Raw genomic sequence first — 20,243 nt, 5'->3', positions numbered from 1 at the left:
ATCCCCAAGCTTAGGGTATTGTCACTCCTTATTCTCCTCATATCGACATCTCACCCAAAACTTGAAAACTTCAATCACACAAAACTTAACAGAACTTTGTGAGGTAGGTTAGTATGATAAAGAGCAAACCATTTCACTTTGGGACTTTCAAAGACAAGATTCATAATTGTTTCCACACAATGCCTACTGTAGCATATCATTTCCACAGTTTATATTGAGCAATATAAGCCGTAGAAACAAGAAAACAAGCAAACTATGCATTGAAAACAGAATCTGTCAAAAACAGAATAATCTGTAGTAATCTGTACTCCAACCATACTTATGCTACTCCAAAAATTCTGAAAAATTAGGAAAACCTAGATAATTTGTCTATTAATATTCTACAAAAATAATCAGCATTTTATAACGCTTCTGCTAAAAATGAGAATTATTTTCGTGAGCACAAAATTTTCTATTTTCAGAAAGATCAAATCAACTATCACTGTAAGCCATCCCAAAGGTCTTACTTGGCACTTTATTGAAACAAAAGCAATAAAAATGATTACTACAGTAGCATAATCATGTGAACACACAAAAACAGTAGGTAAAAGTGTTGGGTTGTATCCCAACAAGCGCTTTTCTTTAATGCCTTTTAAGCTAGGCATGATGATTTCAATGATGCTCGCATAAAAGATAAGAATTGAAACATAACAAGAGCATCATGAAACACATGGCAAGCACATTTAAGAATAACCCACTTCCTATGCATAGGTATTTTGTGAGCAAACAATTTATGGGAACAAGAATCAACTAGCATAGGAAGGCAAAACAAGCAAAACTTCAAGATTTTCAACACATGGAAAGGAAACTTGATATTATTGAGATATGTAGAAGCATATGTTCCTCTCTCATAATAATTTTTAGTAACATCACGAATGAATTCAACAATATAACCATCACACAAATAATTCTTTTCATGATCTACTAGCATAGAAAATTTATTACTCTCCACATAAGTAAATTTGTTCTCATGAATAATAGTGGGAGCAAACTCAACAAAATAACTATCATGTGATTGAAAATTAAAATCATGATGAAAAGTTTCATGGTTATCATTATTATTTATAGCATACATGGCATCACCATAATCATCATAGAAAGCAACTTTGTTATCATAGTCAATTGAAGCCTCATCCAAAATGGTGGATTCGTCACTAAATAAAGTCATGACCTCTCCAAATCCAATTTCATCATTAATTATAATCATCATAAATAGGAGGCATGCAATCATTATAATAAATTTGCACATCAAATCTTGGGGGACTAAAAATATCATCTTCATCAAACATAGCATCCCCAAGCTTATGGCTTTGCATATCATTAGCATCATGGATATTCAAAGAATTCATACTAACAACATTGCAATCATGCTCATCATTTATACCAAACATTCTATTGAATTCTTCTTCTATCAATTGAGCACAATTTTCCTTTCCATCATTTTCACGAAATACATTATAAAGATGAATAATATGATGTGACCTCAATTCCATTTTTTGTAGTTTTCTTTTATAAACCAAACTAGTGATAAACAAGAAACTAAAAGATTCAATTGCAAGATCTAAAGATATACCCTCATGCCTTCACCTCCCCGGCAACGGCGCCAGAAAAGAGCTTGATGTCTACTACGCAACTTTATTCTTGTAGACACGTGTTGGGCCTCCAAGCGCAGAGTTTTGTAGGACATTAGCAATTTTCCCTCAAGTGGATGACCTAAGGTTTATCAATCCGTGAGAGGTGTAGGATGAAGATGGTCTCTCTCAAACGACCCTGCAACCAAATACAAGAAATCTCTTGTGTCCCCAACACACCCAATACAATGGCAAATTGTGTAGGTGCACTAGTTCGGCAAAGAGATGGTGATAAATGTGTAATATTGATGGTATAAATATGTTTTTATAATCTAAACAAATAAAAACAGCAAGGTAGCAAATAGTAAACGGGCATAGAAACAATATTGCAATGCTTAAAAATGAGGCCTAGGGTCCGTACTTTTGCTAGTGCAATACCTCAACAATGCTAACATAGTTGGATCATATGATTATCCCTTAAAGTGTAATAAAGAATCACTCCCAAGTTCCTATTAGCAAAGAACAAAAGATAGATATTATTTGTAGGTTACGACACCACCTCAAAGCTATTCTTTCCGTTTGATATATTCAAGAGTTCGTACTAGAATAACACCAAAGCAAATTCATATTCATAATACTTGATCCACACAAAGAACTACAAAGAGAACCCGAAGTTTCTATCGGAGAAAAACGTGCATCAACCCCTATGCATAGATTACCCCAATATCATCGCGGGAATCCGCGAGTTGAATGCCAAGACACATATCAAGTGAATCAATATGATACCCCAATTGTCACTTCAAGTATTCATATTGCAAGATATATATCATGTGTTCTCATCTCTGAATATTCAATCCGACAAGACAAAACTTCAAAGGGGTAAAGATTCAATTCGTCATAACAAGAGTATAGAGGGTAGAAACATCATATGATGCATCTATATTAACAAAGCCCATGATATAGATCACGAGAGAGAGAGAGAGAGAGATTAAACACATAGCTACTGGTACAAACCCTTAGCCCCGAGGGTGGACTACTCCCTCCTCATCGTGGTGGCCGTCGGGATGATGAAGATGGCCATAGGAGATGATTCCCCCCTCCGGCAGGGTGCCGGAACGGGTCTAGATTGGTTTTTGGTGGCTACGGAGCCCTGTGGCGGCAGAACTTCTGATCTAGGTTAACCCCAAGGGATTTTGGAATATTTGGGAATTTATAGTGAAAAGAAGAGGTATGGGAGGCCACCGAGGTGGGCACAACTCACCTGGGCATGCCAGGGGGCCTGGCACGCTCTGGTGGGTTGTGCCCCCCTCGGGGCACCCCCTAGGTGCTGCTCTGGCCCATCGGGAGTCTTCTGGCCCATAAAAAATCCATAAAAAGTTCCGCGGTGTTTGGACTCCGTTTGATATTGATTTTCCGCGATGTAAAAAACAAGCAAAAAACAACAACTGGCACTAGGCACTGGGTCAATAGGTTAGTCTCAAAAATGATATAAAGTTGCTATAAAATGATTGTAAAACATCCAAGAATGATAAAATAACATCATGAATACTTCATAAATTATAGATATGTTGGAGACGTATCAAACCCCCTCGATGGCGAGGGAGGAGGCAAAAGAACTTTCTCCATAGTTCAAAACAGGCCTCACAGCCCAGGAACAGTTCGCAGAGAGCAACGAAGCCTGAGATGTGCAGAATAGAACCTGGGGTGAGGTTGTGCAGCTGGATGCCGTGAAATTCCAATAGACCCCTGAGAAAGGAAGGATCGGAAATCCTAAGCCCCGCAAAAGGAACGGAACGAAGCAAACCCTCTCCCCCTTATTGGGGTTGGGGAAATTTTCAGCCAGTACGTCGTTGCCAATTGATGGCAATCCTGCTCGTACAGAGACTAGATCTGCGATGAGGAGATATCCCTGCGTCTAGAGTCGACTCAAGTGAATATGATACACTGAGCAACTCTGCCAATCACCCTCTTGAGGGCCATGGGAGCGGAAGAGGAGCCTGGTGCGCTGGTCATGTTTTGAAGTTTTTTCATGGCTAGTCCTGGTGTTTTTTGCACGATGTGGATGGCACTTGGGGGATCTGACCTCTTTATATAGGCGTCATCCCTGTGTGGCCAGGCGTTTTCTTTTTAATAAAAATTATTATTATGGACCGTTCACATTCGCCCAGCGCGTGGAAATCGAGGCGACAGGGAAGGGGTCATAAAGGCAGAACGAGGAGGCCAGGGCCGAACTGTTATTCACCCAATATATAATGAAGAACCAACCTTGCAAAAGCCGAAGACATAAGCCGGATACTGCATCGTCATTTGAAGGCCAGTTCGGGGGCTACTGAGGGAGTCCCGGATTAGGGGGTCCTTGGGTGTCCGGGCTATTCGATATAGGCCGGACTGATGGGTCGTGAAGATACAAAGCAGAAGACATTCCCCGTGTCTGGGTAGAACTCCCCTATGCGTGGATGGAAAGATTGGTGTCTGGATATGTAATTTCCTTCCTTCACAAACCGACTCTGTACAACCCTAGGCCCCTCCGGTGTGTATATAAACCGTAGGGTTTAGTCCGTAGAGGCTATTGATGTCTAATACGCAACTTTATTCTTGTAGACACGTCTTGGGCCTCCAAGCGCAGAGTTTTGTAGGACAGTAGCAATTTTCCCTCAAGTGGATGACCTAAGATTTATCAACCCGTGAGAGGTGTAGGATGAAGATGGTCTCTCTCAAATGACCCTGCAACCAAATACAAGAAATCTCTTGTCTCCCCAACACACCCAATACAATGGCAAAATGTATAGGTGCACTAGTTCGGCGAAGAGATGGTGATAAAAGTGTAATATGGATGGTAGAAATATATTTTTATAATCTGAATAAATAAAAACATCAAGGTAGAAAATAGTAAACGAGCACAAAAACGGTATTGCAATGCTTGAAAATGAGGCCTAGGGTCCGTACTTTTCCTAGTGCAACCTCTCAACAATGCTAATATAATTGGATCATATAACCGTCCCTCAAAGTGCGATGAAGAATCACTCCAAAGTTCCTATCTAGCGGAGAACATACGAATAAATTGTTTGTAGGGTACGAAACCACCTCAAAGCTATTCTTTCCGTTCGATCTATTCAAGAGTTCATACTAAAATAACACAAAGCTATTCTTTCCGTTCGATCTATCCTAGAGTTCGTACTAAAATAACACCAAAGCAAATTCATATTCATAATACTCAATCCAACACAAAGAACTTCAAAGAGTGCCCCAAGATTTCTACCGGAGAAACAAAGACAAGAACATGCATCAACCCCTATGCATAGATTACCCCAATGTCACCTCGGGAATCCGCGAGTTGAGTGCCAAAACATATATCAAGTGAATCAATACAATACCCCATTGTCACCACGAGTATTCAATTGCAAGACATATATCAAGTGTTCTCAAATCCATAAAAGTATTGAATCCGATAACAACGAAATCTCAAAGGGAAAAACTCAACTCATCACAACAAGATAGAGAGGGGAAAACACCATATGATCCGACTATATTAACAAAGCCCATGATACATCAAGATCGTGACATCTCAAGAACACGAGAGAGAGAGAGAGAGAGAGAGATTAAACACATAGCTACTCGTACAAACCCTCAGCCCCAAGGGTGGACTACTCCCTCCTCATCGTGGTGGCCGCCGGGATGATGGAGATGGCCACCGGAGATGATTCCCCCCTTCGGCAGGGTGCCAGAACGGGGTCTACATTAGTTTTCGGTGGCTATAGAGCCTTGCAGTGGCGAAACTTCTGTTCTAAGTTAACCCCGAGGGTTTTCGGAATATTTGTGAATTTATAGGGTAAAGAAGGGGTGCGGGAGGCCACCGAGGTGGGCACAACCCACCTGGGCGCGCCTGGGCCCCCAGGCACCCCCTGGTGGGTTGTGCCCCCCTCGGGGCACTCCCCAGGTGCTACTCTATCCCATCCTGGGTGATATGGTCCATAAAAAATCTCCAAAAAGTTTCGCGGTGTTTAGACTCCGTTTGATATTGATTTCCTGCGGTGTAAAAAACAAGCAAATAACAGCAACAAGCACTGGGCACTGGGTCAATAGGTTAGTCCCAAGAAATGATATAAAGTTGCTATAAAATGATTGTAAAACACCCAAGAATGATAAAATAACAACATGAATACTTCATAAATTATAGATACATTGGAGACGTATCAGCTATCAGAATTCTCATAGGCTAGACATCTAGGGTTTAGCCATTACGATCTCGAGGTAGATCAACTCTTGTAACCCCTATACTCATCGAATACAATCAAGCAGGACATAGGGTTTTACCTCCATTAAGAGGGCCCTAACTTGGGTAAACACCGTGTCCCACTCGTCCCTTGTTACGTCAATCCTCAAACACGCAGTTCGAGACCCCTACCCGAGATCCGCCGGTTTTGGCACCGACAGCGACTTCTCTCACGCTGCGAGAAATTTGCAAAAAGTAGTTCAATATTACAATGTAAGCACGTCTCAGGTTTAGTTGTAATTCTAAGCTTATATAGTTGTGCCAAGTAAATACCATTTAAAATGGAAGAAAATAGAGACTCGTGTGCTTAAATTAATATGAACTTACTTCGCAAGGCTTAAGGACAACACCTTAAAGTATCGTCCTCATGTCTTCAACATCTCTTGCCAAAGTGTAAAGTCAAGAATATTCTTACCATCGATGAGACCAATTTCTTCAATAGGCACATCAACCACTTACATTATCTCTTCTCCCTTTTATAGCAACTCCAATGGGTCATGCTTTGTTTGGAGACTACTAACTCCATTTGTTGGAAGTTATGTGCTAGAACATGCTCTGTTGCCTTAGCTATGAACTGACTAGGGGTTGTGTCAATATCCTCCAACCACACTATTTTGAAAAGCTCGAGCACCCACTAAATTCAAAAAAAAACTTGTTTCGAACCAAGTTTGGACTCCGAAGCACCAAGAGAAACAAGGTTGGAATGATTGTGGCTTATGCCCGCTATTCACATTGTACCTCCTCTTTCAATGTATTTGGATTACCCTTGGGACTAGGAAGTCGTGAATTGACACTATAGCAAACCTATGTGGTGTATGGCTTATATGTAGCAATTTACAGAGCCATGTATACATGATCAACCGAGCAACCCATTTGGTTTGTTAGAGCTTAGTTATTGATAACAATGCAACATATTAAATCTATCAAAAAAATAGGAACATGTTTTATTATTATTATGAGCCCGAATGTGTTGCAATGAAAGCCAAGCGATCCACAGTTTCATCATATGCACATGACAAAGCACTGACACTCCTCGAGTGCTCCACTTCCCATAGCAACACAGACCATTTTCATATACCAAAACCATAGTCGTTTAACATACTTTTTTGTCTTTGCCCATCCATACTCTTGTTAGAAAATAGTAATTATCCTAAGTCTATTTTTTCATTGAAATTTCTAAGGTTTACATATTGTTATTTTCTTTTTTATTTGTCTGTATAGAGCAAATAGGATATGTTGGTGTTAACCCCCTTTGTATATATATTCGTCCTTTCTCTACATGCTAGCTCAGAGGTATGGCAATTTTAATGTCTAACTGGCAGTTTAAACATCATAAGGAGCAACGTCGTATTACAAATGTTGATGGAGCCAGGGTGGAGTAAGGGACAATGATATTGATGTCGCTTGAAGCTACGTCGGTATTTCCCAAACAGGAAGGGATGATGCGGCACAACGGCGGTAGGTATTTCCCTCGGATATGAAACCAAGGTTATCGAACTAGTAGGAGAACCAAGCAACACAACGTAAACAGCCCCTACACACAGATAAAAAATCCTCGCAACCCGACGTGTAAAAGGGGTTGTCAACCCCTTTCGGGTAGCGGCGTCTCAAGATAGGCAAACATACGTGAGATAAAATTATAGTAGATTGACAGATCGAACGCCAAATAAAATAAATAAGGATAAATTGCAGCAAGGTATTTTTGGTTTAATAGATCTAAAAATAAATGCAAAAGAAAAGTAGATCACAAAGGCAAATATATGAGAAAGAGACCCGGGGGCCGTAGGTTTTACTAGTGGCTTCTCTCGAGAAAAATAGCAAATGGTGGGTGAACAAATTACTGTTGGGCAATTGATAGAACTTCAAATACTCATGACGATATCTAGACAATGATCATTACATAGGCATCATGTCCAAGATTAGTAGACCGACTCCTGCCTGCATCTATTACTATTACTCCACACATCGACCGCTATCCAGCATGCATCTAGTGTATTAAGTTCATGGAGAAACGGAATGCAATAAGAACAATGACATGATGTAGACACAATCTATCTATATAGAGATAGACCCCATCATTTTACCTTAGTAGCAATGATACATACGTGTCGGTTCCCCTTCTGTCACTGGGATCAAGCACCGTAAGATCGAACCCACTACAAAGCACCTCTTCCCATTGCAAGATAGATAGATCAAGTTGGCCAAACAAAACCCAAATATCAGAAAAGAAATATGAAGCTATAAGCAATCATGCATAAAAGAGATCAAAGAAACTCAAATACATTCATGGATATAAAAAGATAGATCTGATCATAAAATCAAAGCTCATCGATCCCAACAAACACACCGCAAAAAGAGTTACATCATATGGATCTCCAAGAGACCATTCTATTGAGAATCAAGAGAGAGAGAGAGAGGAAGCCATCTAGCTACTAACTACGAACCCAGAGGTCTACAAAGAACTACTCACGCATCATGGGAGAGGCACCAATGGAGGTGGTGAACCCCATCCGAGATGGTGTCTAGATTGGATCTGGTGGTTCTGGACTCTGCGGCGGCTGGATCAATATTTCGTCAACTGCCCTAGGGTTTTAGGAATATTGGGGTATTTATAGAGCAAAGAGGCGGTCCGGGGGGCACCCGAGGTGGGCACAACCCACCAGGGCACACCTAGGCCTCCTAGCACGCTCTGGTGGGTTGTGCTCTCCTCGGAGCACCCCTAGGAGCAGCCAGGGCCCATTATGCTCCTTTTGGTCCAAAAAAATCTCCATAAAGTTTCGTTGTGTTTAGACTCCGTTTGATATTGATTTCCTGCGGTGTAAAAAAATGCAGAAAACAGAAACTGGCACTTGACACTATGTCAATAGGTTAGTACCAAAAAATGATATAAAATGATTATAAAACATCCAAGATTAATAATATAACATCATGGAACAATCAAAAATTATAGATACGTTGCAGACGTATCAGCATCCCCAAGCTTAACTCCTACTCGTCCTCGAGTAGGGAAGTGATAAAAACAGAATTTTTGATGTGGAATGTTGCCTAACATGTCATATCATATTCTTTTCTTTATAGCATGGACATTTTGACTTTTATATTTCTCAAAGCAATAGTCTAGTTTTGACATGATAATTTAGATACTCAAGCATATCAACAAGCAACCATGTCTTTCAAAATATCAACGCTAAAATAAGTTATCCGTGGCCCATCATGCTCAACCATTGATCCATTCATGAAGCACACTCGCATATTAGCTACACCCAATACTTAAGTACGATTATATTGCCTCCTAGTTGGTGCTTTTATAAGAGAAGATGGAGAATCAAATTAAAAAATAAAAATTGCATAAAGTAAAATAAAGGCCCTTCGCGGAGGGAAGTAGGGATTTGTAGAGGTGCCAGAGCTCAAAGCGAAAAACTTAGAGATAAAAAGATTTTGGAAGGTGTATCCATCCCACCAACGAAAACGACTTAGAGTCCCCAACACTTTCCATGCTAGATATATCATAGGCGGTTCCCAAACAGAAAATAAGGTTTATTCCTTTTTCCACCATACTTACACTTTCCATGGCTAGTCGTATCCACAATTGCCCTCAATACCAACACTTTCCAAGGAATTTATTATTTGACAACATAAAGTAAATTCATTTTTCATTTCGGGACTGGGCATTCCTAAATCCTTTGCCTTACTCTCGTGCAATGACAAGTGAATAAACACTCATCGTGAGAATAACACATCCAACATGGAAAATATTAGTCACCCATCACCGATCCTTGAGCGAAACGAACACACAAAAGAGAAGTTTATTTTGAAAATTAGAGATGGCGCATGAAAATTTGCTTAGAACGGCAAAAGAATACCGCATATAGGTAGATATAGTGGACTCATGTGGCAAAACTGGTTAAAGGATTTTGGATGCACAAGTAGAGATCATACTTAGTGCAAAATGAAGGCTAGCAAAAGATTGAGAAGCGACCAACTAAGAAATGAATAATCTCATAAGCAAGCATTAAGCATAACTGACATCGAATAATTCACCACAAGTAGGATATAATTTCATTGCATGACTATTGACTTTCGTGCTTGCATAGGGAATCACAAACCTTAACACCAATATTCTTACTAAAGCATAATTACTCATTAACACAACTCACATATCACATCTCAAAACTATTACTATACGAATCAAGTTTATTTTGTCCAATGATCTTCATGAAAGTTTTTATTATATCCTTCTTGGATATCTATCACTTTGGGACTAATTTTCATGTGTTGCTTTTCATAAGCTCAACCAAATATAAGTGAAGGTCATGAGCATAATTTTTTCTTTTTCTCAAAATAATTTAAGTGAAGCAAGAGAGAATTTCTTGAAAATTTTACTAACTCTCAAACAAATCTAAGTGAAGCAAGAGAGCATTTCTTCAAAAATACTAAGCACACCATGCTCAAAAAGATATAAGTGAAGCACTAGAGCAAGTCCATAGCTCATAAAAATCTAAGTGAAGCATAAAGAGCAATTCTAACAATTCATGACATTATTTTGGCTCTCTCAAATAGGTGTGTCCAGCAAGGGATCAAGACTTAAAACACAAAAATAAAACAAGCAAAGACTCATATCATACAAGACGCTTCAAGCAAAACACATAGTATGTGATGAATAAAAATATAGCTTCGAGTAAAATACCGATGGTCGTTAGAAGAAAGAGGGGATGCCACTCGGGGGCATCTCCAAGCTTAGTTGGTTGCTCATTTTTGGATGATATCTTGGGATGCCGGGGCATCCCCAAGCTTAGGCTCTTCTACTCCTTATTCCCTCATCCATCGTAAGATAACCCAAAACTTGAAAACTTCACTCACACAAAACTCAACAAAACCTTCGTGACATCCGTTAGTATAAGAAAGTAAATCACTACTATAAGTACTGTACCAAACCAATTCATATTTTATTTTTGAACTATATCTAATGTATTCCAACTTTTTTATGGCAAAAACTCATCAAAGAAAACCATAGAGCCATCAAAATAAGCACACAGCACAAAGAAAACAGAATCTGTCAAAACAGAACAGTCTGTAGCAATCTGACTATTTAGAATACTTATGTAACTCCAAAAATTCTGAAAAATTAGGAAGACTTGAGAAATTTGTCTATTAATATACTGCAGAAGGAATTGATATTTTATCTCTCTCTGGTAAAAAATGAAAATTATTTTCGTGAGTGCAAAAGTTTCTGTTTTTTCAGCAAGATCAAACAACTATCACCCAAGAAGATCCTAAAGGCTTTACTTGGCACAAACAATAATTAAAACACAAAAAAACACAATCATAACAGTAGCATAATTGTGCTAACACACAAAAAAGGAAACAAAAAGCAAAAACAAATTTTATTCATTGGGTTGCCTCCCAACAAGCGTTATAGTTTTACGCCCTTAGCTAGGCATAAAGCAAGGATCTAAGTTTTGTCATATTTGTACAACTCCTCAATAAAACACTAGAATCCTTCAAGGATTTAGCATAAATATCTTCAATAACAATATTCCTAGGAATAAATTTAAATATTTCATTCTTGTAAAAAGGATCTCTTATCACTTCAACAAAATTCGGGTGGATACTAATCATCTGAAGATCTTCTTTATTACTAGTACTAGAAGTTGCACCCTTGTTCTTGATAACTTGAGTAACTTTGCCAATCTTTACGGGAGTTTTTTTGATAGTTTTAGCGGAAGCGAAAGCCGTGCTAAGATTACTAAAAAATTCTTCCAATTTATTGATCCGAGACGGGCTTTCTTCTATTCTTTCATGGATTACGGTACCCTTTTCTTTTAACAACTTAAAAATATCCCCCGCTTTTGACCCAATCTTGGTGGCAAAATTATGCATATTTTTATCTATAATTTCCATATGATCTTCAGTGAGCATTTTCTTCTCAATAGCATCTAGTCTTTCCATAACATGCTCAAGAGGTTGTTTCATTAATCATGAGAGGTGGTGAGCTCACTAAATTTCCCATAGCATTGAAAGCATCAAGAGAAGGACACATCAAGAAATTTCCATCGGTAATCGTATCAAGGACGAATCTATACCAAGTGGTGATGCCCACATAAAAACAACGCAAAAGAACAACGGTAGATTGCTTACGGGTAGATCTATTATGAGCATTGCAAATTCTATACCAAGCATCTTTTAGATTTTCTCCTCCCCTTTGTTTAAAGTTGAGAACCCCGTTCTCGGGAGTGCACGCAATAGAGGAAGAACTATCCATGACGATAATAACGGCAAACAAGATTGCACACAGAAATAGATCCGGCAAGAAAACGGCGAACGAAAAAAGAGGGGCGAATAAAACGGCAATTTTTTTGAAGTGGGGGAGAGGAAAGCGAGAGGAAAATGTCAAATAATGTAAATTGCGAGGAGATGAGATTTGTGATTAGGAACCTAGTATATGTTGAAGACTCTCCCAGGCAACGGCGCCAGAAATTCCTTTTGATGTCGCTTGAAGGTACGTCGGTATTTCCCCAAAGAGGAAGGGATGATGCAGCACAGCGGCGGTAGGTATTTCCCTTAGATATGAAACCAAGGTTATCGAACCAGTAGAAAAACCAAGCAACACAACGTAAATAGCCCCTACACATAGATAACAAATGCTCGCAACCCGACGTGTAAAAGGGGTTGTCAATCCCTTTCGGGTAGCGACGCCTACAGATAGGCAAATGAACGTAAGATAAAATTGTAGTAGATTGATAGATCGAACGCCAAATAAAATAAATAAGGATAAATTGCAGCAAGGTATTTTTGTATTTTTGGTTTAACAGATCTAAAAATAAATGCAAAAGAAAAGTAGATCGCAAAGGCAAATATATGAGAAAGAGACCCGGGGGCCGTAGGTTTCACTAGTGGCTTCTCTCGAGAAAAATAGCAAATGGCGGGTGAACAAATTACTGTTGGGCAATTGATAGAACTTCAAATACTCATGATGATATCTAGACAATGATCATTACATAGGCATCACGTCCAAGATTAGTAGACCGACTCCTTCCTGCATCTACTACTATTACTCCACACGTCGACCGCTATCCAACATGCATCTAGTGTATTAAGTTCATGGAGAAACGGAGTAATGCAATAAGAACAATGACATGATGTAGACACGATCTATCTATATAGAGATAGACCCCATCATTTTATCCTTAGTAGCAACGATACATACGTGTCGGTTCCCCTTCTATCACTGGGATCAAGCACCGTAAGATCGAACCCACTACAAAGCACCTCTTCCCATTGCAAGATAGATAGATCCAGTTGGCCAAACAAAACCTAAATATCGGAGAAGAAATATGAGGCTATAAGAAATCATGCATAAAAGAGATCAAAGAAACTCAAATACATTCATGGATATAAAAAGATAGATCTGATCATAAAATCAAAGTTCATCGATCCCAACAAACACACCGCAAAAAGGGTTACATCATATGGATCTCGAAGAGACCATTGTATTGAGAATCAAGAGAGAGAGAAGAAGCCATCTAGCTACTAAATACGAACCCGAAGGTCTACAAAGAACTACTCACGCATCATGGGAGAGGCACCAATGGAGGTGGTGAACCCCATCCGAGATGGTGTCTAGATTGGATCTGGTGGTTCTGGACTCTGTGGCGGCTGGATCAATATTTCGTCGACCCCCCTATTGTATTGGGAATATTGGGGTATTTATAGAGCAAAGAGGCGGTCCGGGGGGCACCCGAGGTGGGCAAAACCCACCAGGGCGCGCCTGGGCCTCCTGGTGCGCCCTGGTGGGTTCTGCTCTCCTCGGAGCACCCCCCCCCCCCAGGCGCAGCCAGGGCCCATTATGTTCCTTTTGGTCCAAAAAAATCTCCGTAAAGTTTCGTTGCGGTCGGACTCCGTTTGATATTGATTTCCTGTGATGTAAAAAGCATGCAGAAAAAAGAAACTGGCACTTGGCACTATGTCAATAGGTTAGTACCAAAAAATGATATAAAATGATTATAAAACATCCAAGATTGATAATATAACAGCATGAAACAATCGAAAATTATAGATACGTTGAAGACGTATCAGATATTTCTATATGTTATATGAATGAGTCCAGAGATTTGAAGATCTAGTTTGCGATGGTTTTGATATAATACATCCATACATCAAAGCTCACAATCATTATGAAGTATGTTTATCCATTACCTTGCTAAAGGGGAAAAAAGAGGTCATAATTCATTTCTTCTTAGTTACAACTTCTAGTTAAGAGTAGCGTGGGGTAAGCTCTACCAATTTGGAGTTCTTCATTTTCTAAACCTTCCATGTTATTAGCTTGATGAGAGTCAAGTTAGAATATGATTAGTAGAACATTAGTTTGAGGAATATGTAGGTATGATAGAATTATACTGCAACGGTTTTTTTCTTTTTCAAGATAGCATCAACATCAGAGAACTGAGATATTTGCATAACTTGTGCATGCTTGCACCAAAACGGTTGGAATTATTGGGCCTAGCCTATTAAGTAATTCATACTTTTCAATAATTCCTAATAATTCCCAGAGACCCTTGTGACTCATTCTTGCATCGCAAGAGGATGTGGAAAGTTAATGGCTGGCATTTATACTAGACATTTTTACTTGTATAGACTAATTTTTGCTATATAAATTATTTTTCATTTATAAAACTTTAATATACCATTTTAATTATTACTTTACCACATCTAACAACATTAACCACATGTGATGACTAATAACTTAAATTTCACTTTTATAAGTTTTTATCTTTTATCATTAAAAACATCGGAATGGTAACTTCATTTGGTCATAAATATTGTGTTATTTTCTATTAGTTATCTAGGAGATGATGAACTACATGTGGGAAGAAGCACAAATGGAAAATCACATTGCCCGTGGAATAACTTATGCCACGTGGATATACTATTATGCGTTTGTGTCTATTTTACTACATTTAAATGTCTTGAGACAAGGCCTTACATAGAAGAGTCTAACAAATATCTGTTCGATATGTTCATATGTAGAGAAAAGTTGTCTAACTTACTTATAACCAATATGATATTATGTACCGTGTGAGGTGTCGGCAAGTAGTTTACTGCCGACCTCACTGATATTTACAATCGAGAGAAAACTTATACTAGCCAAACTACATGTCATGTTGCTATGATTTGGAGCACCTCTAGCTAACTATTACTACTTGGTGTGACCCCCTACACTCGAAATGCATGAACCGTCTTAAAAAAATTCATGATATAAATACTATACTTCCATATTTATTTTTTCAAAATTGTATCCTTTTACTTTGAGTTATTCTTATATTGCATGGAATTACCATAAAGGTTGATTAGTATGATTGGTGGTTGGAGTGACAAAATTACCAAACCCTAGGTTTTAGAACTGTGCATGAGGGGTTGTTGGAGCCCCGATGTCTAATGTTATGGTTAGATGTTATCTTAATTATTCTTTTGTATTCACAGATTCTTGCATAGAGTGTATAATCATAGGTATGTTATTTGTTCAAGTGAGAACAACAAATTATAATAGGTTCCGCCACAAAACAGTTATCAAGGCAATAAATATTAACTCAATGGAACAAGATGAAAGCAACTTGGCGAAACTTCCATGTGTCATCGAGAGTGATTTAACTTCTATAAACAATACAAGTGGCTTTTCCTTCACACAATTAAGTATTGGTCCACTTGCTGCACCATTACACTTTTGTTACTATTTACGTTTAGCAACCATCTTCGTTATCAAATAAACTATCCAATGGTATTTCCAATTTTTACAGTGAATCCTTACAAAAATCTATTAACCAATTCCTTCAGCTCCTAGTTGGGTTTGGCAGTTACTTATCGAAAAGAGCTAGAATAGATCCCCTACACTTGTGCGCTGTTACTATCTCATCTCTAAATAGCATTAACTACTTTGCATGCAAATTAACCATGCTAAGAATTTTTTGAAACCAAAGTCAAATATTCACAATTATTAAGCAAACTCTAACTTGGTGTCCTTATCTAGTCAATGAGTATCCCAAGCATACAAGGCTTAAAATCCAGAAATAAACCAATGATAATAGGCCCAACATATAACATTAAAATAAATGTTTCATAGGAGATTTTTTTGACATTTAAAACAATATCAAATGCTAAAAATTTGGTTCATACCTTATTTCATTTCAGCACTAACATGATGGAAATGCCAGATCATTCGGTTGCTAAACAACGACCAATATGTAGTATGAGTCTTCAAAATTTTCTTTTTGACATATATCAAAGGGTACTTATTAAAATTAATTGACAACATGTACTATATAAATAAGAAGCATGTTGCATTTCAGTTACTGCTGGGACTAGGTATTCGGGGTCGTCGTATTAGGAGAGTAGTCTTTTGTCTGGCCTTTCGTCGGGTGCATTGTAAGTATTTAATTATTTTTTGTCCAATGAAATATGGCAAAATCTTCCGTTATTGTTTTTAAAAGGTGGATGTCACTGTTTATCTGCAAGGGAAGCAACGATGTTGTTAAATCCTATATTGTAACTAAATAGGTGGTCCCCACTAATCTATTTTGATGAACATGCAACCACGCAGGGGAAAATGCCCCCCTCAACATGCAACCATACAACCATTGAATTATATAACAACCAATTCCCAAACGATGCACATGGTATCATGGAAGAGCCGAAGCCAACAACAAAAGGGCGAGCAATTTCACCCTTGTCAAAGTTGCAAGTGTTGTGATGGTAGTACACATAGAGCCCTTCGAGTTAATCACCAGCTGATATCAAACAAAGCAAGATAAAAAGGCACAGCCACATTAAAGAAGGAAAACTTAGGTTAACAGCAATATGAGCATACACATTCAAAATTTTAAGACCATAAAATGGACAATCCAGTTGTTGTAACCGATCGATAAATTTTGGATTTTTCCGTAGCAAGCCCTCACGAAGCAATGCGATATTTTATACCGAAATGACAGTTCCGAAATCAGAATAATATGAGCCTCAACTATGTAATGCTGGAAATTGCACGTTCACATGCATGAAACAATAAAGGTATTGCTGATATTAGAAATGTATTTTGGTGTCTATAGCACATTCTTTTGCTTTTGTGTCAAATAAATTTTATGTGAACATGTTGACCTGTATAACCGGAGAAACTAGGTGAATATAAGCATGCGCTAGCACCTGGAGGTGCACTAGTGCACTAGACCTCATGATCAACATTTAGAAAGTCTTGGACAACTTTGACAAAAAAAACAACAACAATATTTATGCGACATGTCACCATTTTATAGATACAGTTTTGGTACACAACTATAGGAACAAAAATATGATCATTTTTTATAGATTTGAATATGGTATTTCTCATTTTATTTACAAAGTTGTGAATTGAATTTAGATATGCAACTTTCTGACATGGTAGATGTGTATTCTGTGTCATAAATTAATGCATTAGTGCATCTCATGGGTGCATACTATATGACCTGGACCTTGGAGAAGCATTACATCCTCTAGAAGAGGCATTGTTTTATCATTCCAAAAAAATGGAGATGCAATTGTGTTACCGGCTAGTGCTTTTGATAAGCCACATATTTAATGCTTAGAAAACAAATTGCAAACTGACAAATTATGACATGTAACAACACAACATCGTAGAAACTAGCTACACCTCTAATTCAACACTAGGAATCTGAAACCACAAGCCTGCCACATACAACATCAACCCAGCTTCACGTGCAACCCACACATGACTCTCTGCAGCTACATAAGCAAGGATCTGTCTGGAACCACTTCTGGTGCCATACAACAGGAGAACGCCGTCAAGTTCAATGCCAGTCTGATTTCTTTTGTTGCTCATCGGGCTCATCAAGTTTTTTCTTGAAGATATCTGAGTTGCGAAGCTTCTCTCTGGACTCGTGAGCTGAAGGTATTCTTGAGTTGCCCCGATGTCCCTGAACAGATGCAGAGGAGGATTACATAATTTTAACTAAAAGGATGTCGTGAATTTGGAGTATACACCACATTGAATCGTACCGTTCTGAGGGATTCTCTCTTCTTTGCACGGTGGCCATCCTTTTCTTTCATAGCGTTGGGAAAGAGAAGATTCTGTGCTTTTTGAAAGAACATGAAGCCCTCAATATCACCATTCCTGATGCCTGCTTCTAGCTGCAAGGGAAGAAAACATCTCATCAAATGAACACAATTTGCTTAATAAGTACTCCCTCCATAAAGAAATATAAGAGCGTTTGGATCACTAAAGTAGTGATCCAAACGCTCTTATATTTCTTTACAGAGGGAGTACTGAGGAAGGCCGCTCACTTACCTGAACATGTAAGATGCAGATGAAGATGCTCGCAATAGGCAACCAGCTCTCATCAGGGGAGAGCGATAAGTTCGTTCTGGAAACAGCAATCACATTTGTAAGTTATCCGAGCTGACAGCTTGGGTCTAATCTCCAATTCATGGATAGAAAATGTGCAAAGTGTTGAGCATGCAAAAAGTAAGCCCACAGCAATTAGAACATGGTGGTATGCTAGAACACGGTGGCATGGTACACCAGAAGTGCATATGAATTAGTACACCGTTACAACTTACAAGGCAGGGTGGCAAGTAACATTTTGCTAATCAGTAATGACACTAAATTTCAATCACCATACTCAACTGAAGAGGCACTTCGTTGCTCCATTTTTATTTTTATTTTTGAGAAACTGCTCCATTTTGCATTGCTTCCATATGTAAATTTACACACATAGAACCACAACATGTATAACATGACAAAATGAAAGGCCTAACAAGTAATGACTGTACTTAACGTTGGTAGGTTCATATTTCATTGCAACATCATGTGATAGAACCCAAAGAGCAGTTCATAGTCCATAATGTACTACTCCCTCTGTTCCTAAATATAATTCTTTTTAGAGATTTCAATATTGGACTACATACGGATGTATATAGATGTAGTTTAGAGTGTAGATTCACTCATTTTGCTCCGTATGTAGTTCATATTGGAATCTCTAAAAAGACTTATATTTAGGAACGGAGGGAGTACATTACTAACACCACAGAAGAAACTCGCATGAAAAATCTGATGAGGGGTTGAAGTACAGGTGGGGATAACGGCTGCTCACTCCAAGTTGTTTAACCACATTGCAATTGTTAAGCAATTGAAGATGGTCTAATAAGTGGATCTTTGTTGACGGATGCTGAGGGCAATACTGAAGTGGAATCCTCAACTTCCCTGAACATATGGGGATAATCGGATGCTCACTCCAAGTTGTTTACCCAATTGCAATCGTTAAGCAATTGAAGATGGTCTAATAAGTGGATGTTTGTCAACGGAAGCTCAGGGCAATACTGAAGTGGAATCCTCAGGTTCCCTGAACACTCTACAGCTCCAATGGCACTAGTCGACCCAAACTCGGGGCAATACTGAACCGGAATCCTCAGCTTACCCGAACACTCTACAGCTCCAATGGCACTAATAAGTGGGCAATAGTGAACAGGAATCCTCAACTTCCCCGAACACTCTACAGCTCCAATGGCACAAGAAGCATTTTGCCAACCTAAGTCAGTCCCTGGCTCGTAGCACTAGCAACTGCTTACCTAGCAGCCAAATAGTGACATGCTACATCACAGAGCCAGGATTTTCCAATGCAAAGCAACAGCTAACTGAGAAGTTGAAATACTCATCTCAGATAAAAACCTAACAGAGCGAATAATCAATTGTTCTGGGATACTGAACAAAGAAAACAGAAGCTTGTAGCCCAGGATTCACAATTACAAACCTAAGGTAAGGAGCCAAATAGACGGCCGCGTAGAGCAGATACAGCTTGCTGCCGCTGTCGAGCCACGCGAAGACCCAGCTCTAATCCCAGGAGAAAAGCACCCAAAACATTATCAGTCTGCGGGGGGGAGAAACAATAAGAGCAACCAAGATGCTTCCTTCAGCTCACCAGCCAGTTGAAGTAAGGCAGGAAGGAGATGATGGCCATCACGCCCATCCTCGTGTCCGTCGCGCCGAACTCCCCGTCGTCCTCCTCTTCCGCCGCCTCTCCTCGGACCCTGGGCGGCGGGAGCGCGAGGGACGCGAGCACGCAGGCGCCGATGGCGGCGACGAACGGCGCGTCCTGCTGCAGCTCCGCGCGGCAGGCTAGAGTCCGCCGGCTGCGGGGCCGCGGGTTGAGAGAGCGGGCCCCAGCCTCGCATCCATGGGGACCACCGAGGGAGGTTGCGCGCGGTGAGCGGCGGAGCGGCGGGGGGAGGGAGGCGGTGGTGGCGGCGAGCATCGGGCGGAACGGAGGGGGGAGAAGAGCAAGTGGCCGAGCAGGGGGGTTCGACGGCTGCCGGGTTGGTAG

At 39.5% G+C, this 20,243-nt stretch overlaps 1 protein-coding gene across 1 annotated transcript; it reads right to left on the bottom strand.

Annotated features, from left to right (window-relative positions):
- Nucleotides 1-17,379: 17,379 nt before the first annotated feature.
- On the bottom strand, nt 17,380-20,243 carry LOC125539671 (zinc finger matrin-type protein). The gene is made up of 5 exons (XM_048703176.2): nt 19,842-20,243; nt 19,674-19,753; nt 18,212-18,287; nt 17,923-18,054; nt 17,380-17,840 (listed from the first exon to the last, which is right to left on the bottom strand). The coding sequence occupies exons 1-5, from the start codon at nt 20,172-20,174 to the stop codon at nt 17,715-17,717; spliced, it is 747 nt and encodes a 248-aa protein (XP_048559133.1). The 5' UTR covers nt 20,175-20,243; the 3' UTR covers nt 17,380-17,714.

Source organism: Triticum urartu, chromosome 2A, assembly GCF_056163025.1.
Source record: "Triticum urartu cultivar PI428250 chromosome 2A, HENAU_Tu73, whole genome shotgun sequence".
Classification (NCBI taxonomy): Eukaryota; Viridiplantae; Streptophyta; class Magnoliopsida; order Poales; family Poaceae; genus Triticum; species Triticum urartu.
Note: the sequence above shows the minus strand (reverse complement) of the source record. Positions and strands in the feature narration are given on the sequence as shown.